The sequence below is a fragment of the Montipora capricornis genome, chromosome 6 (genome assembly GCF_036669925.1).
Source record: "Montipora capricornis isolate CH-2021 chromosome 6, ASM3666992v2, whole genome shotgun sequence".
Lineage (NCBI taxonomy): Eukaryota > Metazoa > Cnidaria > Anthozoa > Scleractinia > Acroporidae > Montipora > Montipora capricornis.
This window is the reverse complement of record NC_090888.1, coordinates 57148911-57156410: the sequence shown is the minus strand read 5'-3', so window position 1 is coordinate 57156410 and position 7500 is coordinate 57148911. Positions and strand designations below refer to the sequence as shown.

General features: G+C 41.3%; 1 protein-coding gene and 1 pseudogene across 1 annotated transcript in view; one reads left to right on the top strand and one right to left on the bottom strand.

Annotated features, from left to right (window-relative positions):
• Positions 1 to 5732, top strand: part of LOC138052638 (protein dopey-1-like) — a 6106-nt gene extending 374 nt beyond the window's left edge. The window contains exons 2-3 of the mRNA XM_068899177.1: positions 1 to 114; positions 2392 to 5732. The exon at positions 1 to 114 is cut by the window's left edge and continues 157 nt beyond it. Coding sequence (XP_068755278.1) covers positions 1 to 114; positions 2392 to 3180 — 903 coding nt within the window. The 3' untranslated portion in view covers positions 3181 to 5732. The remainder of the gene's footprint in view (positions 115 to 2391) is intronic.
• LOC138052634 (gamma-aminobutyric acid type B receptor subunit 1-like) overlaps positions 4917 to 7500 on the bottom strand; it is a 26842-nt pseudogene continuing 24258 nt past the window's right edge.

The window sequence follows — 7500 nt, the reverse complement described above, 5'->3', positions numbered from 1 at the left end:
ACAATTATTGATAATTTGATGACGCAAGATAATACGTCATTTAAAGAGCTGATGACGACAGTGGCAGGGCTCAGTAAGAGTGCCGGCATTAACATATTTGCCAATAGGGAACAGGTGAGATTCTTTGTCTTCATTAGATAGTCAAGAAGGCTGAAAATGACTTCCGGTCAGTCCATGTCATCCTAAACAGTCTCTCTCGGGCCTAGACTCATTCGGACTATCATATTTCACTTAATTATCATATGTCCTCGGGATTCTCCATCTTTATAGAATGTTTCGTTTTAATGCTAAAGTAGCCACAACTTGGTTGTATTATTGTCATACTCTTTACCGTAGATAACTCCTTTTTGTTTTTTGAGGCGAAAGAGCTAGAGCTCTAGGCTGAAAAACTTTTTTGTCTGAGAGTCGTGATTGTCTTTCTAAAAATGCGACTGTAAGAGAATGCCTGTATGTCGCTAGAAGCTAGGTTTTGTTTTTAAGGTTGAGGAGGAATCTTAGCTCTGACAAAAAGGGCTTTGAGTGACTTGTCCTTCCTGTAACGCGACAGTGGTGGCATTCGGAAAAATTCGTGCAAGGTTCGGGTTGTTAGTGATCAAAGACCAGTTCTTCCTTAGGATCTCTTTGAGTTTCGGTACACCTGGATTTTAGGTGGTGACGAACGGTAGAGTGTTTTTGGATGTCTTTGGCTTGTATTTCAAAATGTTATTTCGTGATGAGAATTCGACTTCGGCTTATATTTTGTTAACAAGCTCTTGTGGGTAGCCGCGTGCGAGTAGGCGGAATTTGAAATCCCGTTTGTTTGACTCGAATCTCTCTTTAATTGAGTTCGTTCGTAACAAGTGCAGTGTCCTCCTTTAGCAAAACCGTTTTTCACGCTGAGAGGGTGGCGCGAAGAAAAATGCGTGTATTGGAACGTTTCTGTAGCTTTGAAGTGTGTTCGGACATCGAGTATTTTGTTCGACGCGAAACGAGGTCCTTTGAAAACTTTGGTATCTCAGAAAACAGTGCGTTCAGATGACATTTCACGTTAATTTGATTTTGGCATGGAATCGGTTAGCAAAATCAACGAAATTGCTGATTTCTTGTTTGCTTGAAGTCCACACTGAGAAAATGTCATCAATGAACGTTTTCCAGATGATAGGTTTGTGAGAGCTAGAAAGGAGTAGTAGTTTCTCTATGTGGGCCATAAAGATGACCGAGAAGGCTACTGCCATTTTTGTGCCCATTGCTATACCGTGGGTCTGCAGGAAGTGTTTACCGTTGAATAGCCCTTTTCACGGTTAGTTTTTCTCATCTGCATTGCAATGTAATCTAGCATGTATGTGAGGCAATTTCGGGCTATTTTGTTGTTTTAACCCGAAATTGCCTCGCAGCCACGTTAGATTGCATTGTAATGCAAATGAGAAAAACTAACCGTGAAAAGGGCTATAGACCTTATTCATAAATGGCGGCCAATTTATAATTCTTTTGTCGAAGTGCAAATTAGCCTACCAAGCCTCGATACCATACAATAAATTGAAAAGAATTTTTGCTCTAAAATGAGGCTTGGTAGGCTAATTTGCACGTGGACAAAAGAATTATAATGTGACCGCCATTTATGAATACGGTCTATTGAAATGAATTTTCTTTTAATATCAGCTTCATAAGGTCTCCAAGAGTGGATGTGGAGATTGGTAGGTTAGGCTGATAGTGTTCGTTGTAGTATTGGCAAACAACTTTGATCCCTTCTTCTGGTGGGATTTTGGAATAGAGTGAGCAAACATCGAGCGTAGCGATGATTGCGTTGTCTGGAATTGGTGTGTTTTCAATGAAACGAACGAAGTCAGTTGCGTATTTAATGTATAACTCTTGTTTCTTAGCAATAGGCTGTAAGAGCGAGTCAATGAAGCTTGAAATGCGTTCTGTAGGTCCACCGGAAACTATTGGTCTGCCGGCAAAACTCGGTTTGTGGATTTTAGTCAGGGTATCGAATTCCGGTATTCTGGGAGGATTTTGATTATTGTTGAGCCACTTGAAAGTCGTTTCTTCAATGTGTTTGTTAACATACTTTTTGTTTACTATAAGTTTGACTTTGTTAGCCGTTGATGCTACTGTTGGTTCTTGTTGAGGGGTGTAGTAAGTCGAGGACATGTGGGCGGTTCTCTTGGTTTCTGAAGAAGTTCGGATAATCCTTTGACGAAAAGTGTACCTACCAACAATCGTGGCTGATAGTGTAAAAAAATTTTTTTCCGTTTTTGCCAGTCATTAACCACCACCACCCTCTCCTTCCTACGTTCTATTTGTCTCTTTTGTGTAATTGTGAACATGAAGTACCAGCAAAATTCAACCAAACCGAAGCCCTTTAGGAAAACTTTGTTGAAATTAATGGCTATCTTGGTGCTTCTTTAACAGGAAATGGAACAGCGTGCTCAATATCTAAAGAAGCTTTCTTTCGCAATCTTCTGTAGCGAAGTGGACCAGTATCAATACTGTCTGCCTGAAATTCAAGAGCGTTTAGCTGAGAGCCTGAGGTTGCCCCAATCCCCGGTTGTTCACGAACAAGTCTTTCTATTCTTTCGAGTGCTCATACTGCGCATGTCTGCTCAGCATCTAACGCCGCTGTGGCCGACGATCTTCTCGGAAGTCGTTCACGTGCTTCTGCAAATGGAGAGTGACTTGAGCTCTGATAGCAAATCACATAAGCAGAGAATGTTAATATCGGAGCTTTTGCTCGGCTCAAACGGTTACGTAAACTGCAGTCAGGAAAAATGGCTGGGTTTATACCTGGCGGTATGCAAGCTTCTGGATCTGTCTCAAGCCCTGCCCAGTGATTATCTATCGCAGTTCCAGTTGTATCGTTGGGCGTTCGAAGGCCAAGCTTACAACATGACCGCGGGCGAGGCGAAAGTCCCCGTTTTCAAACCTTACATAGCTCGCTTGGAAAAGCTTCTTAGAAAGAAGAGAAGAGATCAGAATTTGGTGGATGAGTTGCAGCGCGTCCCCGGAGAACCATTGCTGACAATGTACCAGATAAAGTCCTTGGATCAATTACTGCCTTTTTTCCAGTCTTTGTCGAAAAACACATTTGCAAACTGTGATGAATCCCAGGAGAAAAGTAGCAGAACTAAAAGCGTGCAGGGAAGAAGCTTGTTGGAAAGGGTCGTGGAGCGGGACTTTCTTGAACCTCTTGTAGTTGAATGAATGATGTTAATAGAGAGAATTAGCTTTGCTTGTTACTCTGGGGATAGGGAAACTGAGCATTGAATTTGCTGCTTGTCCAAACTCAATGATAAATGTTTGGTGTGAGGGTTTTTATGACGAGCAGCAGCATACCTCCGTCATTTAACGAAAAAATAAGGTTTGTAGAATTCATTTCTGAACTTAAGTGAGCCATAGTTAATAGAGGGGAATGGTTATGAAACTCGACAACTTTCTTTGTTGTAGGTTTTTGTTCTCTTTTCTGGCCTTGACCGTGCACAAAACACAATAGTTGTTTACTCCGTACTGAGGAACTAACCAATAGAAACGTGTTGGTTACGTAATTCATGCATAGTGTATGAGCGCAAAACAAAAGATTGTGTACGGTCGTGGACTTTCCAACCTAAATCTTGGCATCTTTGTTTGCTCCTTTGATGTTTGCCGAGCTTCCTAACCATTCCCCTCTATTAACTATGAGTGAGCAACACGCTCTAAAACCGGGAAAAACAGTCCTTATTAATCTACTTAACAAATCGAAAGTGCTTCAGCGTTGTCTGTACTCTTATAGACAACGATATTCGTCGTCACAGTTGTCAAAATTTATTGTGGACTCATGAGGTGCACAACATTTTGACCACTGATGACGAATATCGTTGTCGATAAGAGTACAGACAACGCTGAACCACTTTCGATTGAAAGCGTTAGGGTTAGGATTGTTTTTAATTCTTTCAATCCCACGACCGAAATGTTCATTCTCCTTGCTAGTTCCGTAGATTTCTTTGTTTGGTAGTCATGATAATTTGGTGTTATATCAAGTTCACGCCTCTGAAGCTAATAATATTCTTCATTCTCAATACCTGTCTGACGCGACATTTCATTGAAATTGTGAAGAGAATTTACATACCGATCACTCCTGTTGGGGGGAAGGGACACTCGAATGACATTTCTGGACATTTCTGGAACCTCGTGGGAGTACTCTGATAAACGAGTACCTGGAGAATCGATGCTACGATGGTCTGTTTTGTGGTAATGGTAAGTAAACGAATGACGATCACATAATTTATCAACTGTGTTGATAAATGAGCCTTGTTGCCAAAATCAGACTGGCATTTTACCGTTTTCTCGTCAAGATTTCTGTTTAAGCGCACACACGTTTCGCAAAGTGGATAAATTTAGCAATCACCTCCCTGTGAGTGGCGTGGTTCTTTTCGTCATTAGGCTCCGCAAACATCCTTTCTTTTGACGTAAAATCAGGAACAGACTCGTACATGTCGCTGGCTCGGTCATTGGTCAAAGGACAGCTACTTTTTCTAATTTTGCGAAACGTGTGCAGCGCATAATGTTACTAGAGTGGTTTTCTATTGAGTGTCGAAAGTAATTAGCGAATTGCTTTGGTTTATGATTACTTCACTCAGTGATTGGTTCAAAGTTCTCGCGCCACTTTTTCAACGAATCAGAAGTGAAACCAAAACCAATCGTGGCTCGCGCGTGCACATTTTCCCGCGCTTTGTGTCGGCTACGTGCAATTACTTCGAATTTTGATTGGTTTACTGGATTGTCTCCGTCGTTTTTGATTGGCCAAAGTAATTACTTTGGTTTTGGTTTTACGACACTCAACTGATAATCGCTCTAATGTTGGATTATTTAATAGGGAGAATGTAAATACTATTTCAAGTCTCCCGTTTAATAAGTTAAATTAACGCTCTAATGTTGGATTATTTAATAGGGAGAATGTAAATACCATTTCAATCTTCTCGTTTAATAAGTTAAATTAACAATGTATTTTATGTGCAGAGGTTATAGCTTGAGGTTTTGAATTTATTAAAACGGTCACTTCATTATTTTAGTAAAATAGCTCCAAGTTCCACAGCCCCTCTTGTGCAGATTTACAGCTCAAATAAAGCGAGTGTGCGTGGGTGAAGCAAGAGATTTTTCAAGGCGGAAATAGTAAACGAACCCCTTTGCACCCCTCTCTCTCTTTTAATCGACAAGGGTAAATGGTACATGTGGATGAATTGATACACAGACAGATGATGGGCACGTGGGTAGTCGAAAAACCCGTGGACGGGAGGGTGCGTGGAATAACGAATAACCCGAGGAAGGGTCGGTATGGGTGAACGAACTCTGGATGGGCGCCTGCATGTGCTTGTTAGTTTGTTTACTCGTTTTGTTGTTTTTAAATACGCACAATGCGCAACAAAGGGTGGATGTCAGTTGGAAGGTGCATGTACATAAGAAACGTCTGTGGCACTATTTCTCTTTCCCTTTTTTCGGGTTTTTTTTCTCACAATAGAAACGTGTTCGTCGTTCCATTTAGTTAGTCGACGGTTTAACAGCTTGTTCCCGAGAATTATCAGAACCTTTGCGCCCGTAGCTGGCTGCCGCCCTCTTAGGCCGTCTGACATCTGTCTCGTTTTTATTGCTGGCTTGGGCTAAAATCTTCATATCTCTGTCTTCTCTAATTGTCCAGGCCCCAATTGTTCAATGATCGGATAACTTAATCAAGTTATAAGTCTTCATCCATAGTACAAAATATAGTAGTGGCATCCTCGTCTGAAAGAGGCGATGGTTAGCGCTGGGGATTTGGGCAGGATCTTGTATGACAGTGTAGCCCGATCCTGGAATGGTAGTCTCTGTTGCAGGTGGCGCAGACGTGCCTTGTGGAAACACGCGCAGAGGCTGCGCATTCTTTCCTCGCCGTTATCTTGCATGTAGCCTGGACTCTAGCGTTCGCTTCCGCCTTTGAAACCCCCACTTTGACACTTTGCCGCCATGTATCTCGGAATACAAAATATACTTTACGTTAAACGTTGGCCAAGATTTTCTCACGCACCTTTTAACTACATGTGCTTAGAGTGTGCATATTCACAGTTTCAAGGACAAATACTGAAATCTTTGCAGAGATTGAAACTGACGGATAGTGACTCCGTATCCACCGGATAGAGTTATCAGGCATTTCAACAACTGGGGCCAGATGAAAATAAAACTTGATGACTCTAGCCTCAGTTACTTTTGGTGAATTTTCTCAAGAAGCTTCGAAACATCACCATTGAGCTGGAGTGGTCCTTATAGATCTTATTCCCATTTCAGAATGTCCATACATTGTTGGCGGACGTCCAGTAGCAAACTCGCTCACGCAGTTCACGTGGTTGTTTTTTCTTAGATGGAGAATCTGTTAAAAAAGAATCAGTTTGTTTATCGGAAAGTAAAATTATAGTCTCGATGAAAGCCTCAAAATGTCTAATCGGTGCCTCTTAAGTTTGTAAAGTCCTTTTGAGAAATCTCTTTGAGAGCAAGGGATTTTGCTTTTATAGTAACACGAAATTCTAGGTCCTCTTCTATGAACAGTTATGAACTGGGACAACGTCCATTTCGTAATCCAAAACATCGTAATCTTCAAAAAAGAAATCGTCAAGTACAACCGAGATATTTCGGCTTTGCAGTTGCCTTCGTATGTTTATTTTCATTTTAAGTTCTCGTTACTGAAATATAACTCTCCTGCAGTTTATGTGGCATTTAATATGCCATCTGGCTTAGAGTTTGGATCATGTACCTCTTAGAAATGTTTGTGGACCACCTTTGAATACAAAGTTTTTCCTTCCACTCAAAATGACGAGATGTAGAGATTACTTCCTGGAAAATGCGCTCGTACGATTTTTATTCATGAGTTGAGTAGTATCAGAAAACGAACGAGTGAGCGCAGCGTACGAGTGAGATTTGTGATACGAAACGAGTAAATACAAATCTTACAAAGCATTTTCCATGCTGTAATGTGTTTATTTCGTAGGTACTGAGGTTTTTTCGTGGTAGTGTTTAATAGACAAATTTAATTCGCACAAATGGAGTGGGGAGATAAAAGTACCTGTAATAAACAATGGTTTAAAATCGCCCAACCGACAATTTTTTTGAATAAAATTTACAACACTTAATGTGTTTCAGATATTCTGGTCTTTAACAGTCATAGCGTCTCACGAAATTGAGAGAGGTGATCCTCTCACTTAGGTGGGCAATTTTAAGCAACTGCCTCTTCTAGTCACCTGAAAAATTCAGGTGGCTTCAACGGAATTCGAATCCATAACCTCTGCGATGCCGGTGCGATCCTCTACCAACTGAACCAACAACTGTGTGGCTTCATAGCTCATTTGGCAGATCCTTGCAACGGCATCGCAAAGGTCGTGGGTTCGAATCCGGTGAAGTCACCTGAAATTTTCAGGTGGCTTCAACGGAATTCGAATCCATAACCTCTGCGATGCCGGTGCGATCCTCTACCAACTGAACCAACAACTGTGTGGCTTCATAGCTCATTTGGCAGATCCTTGCAAC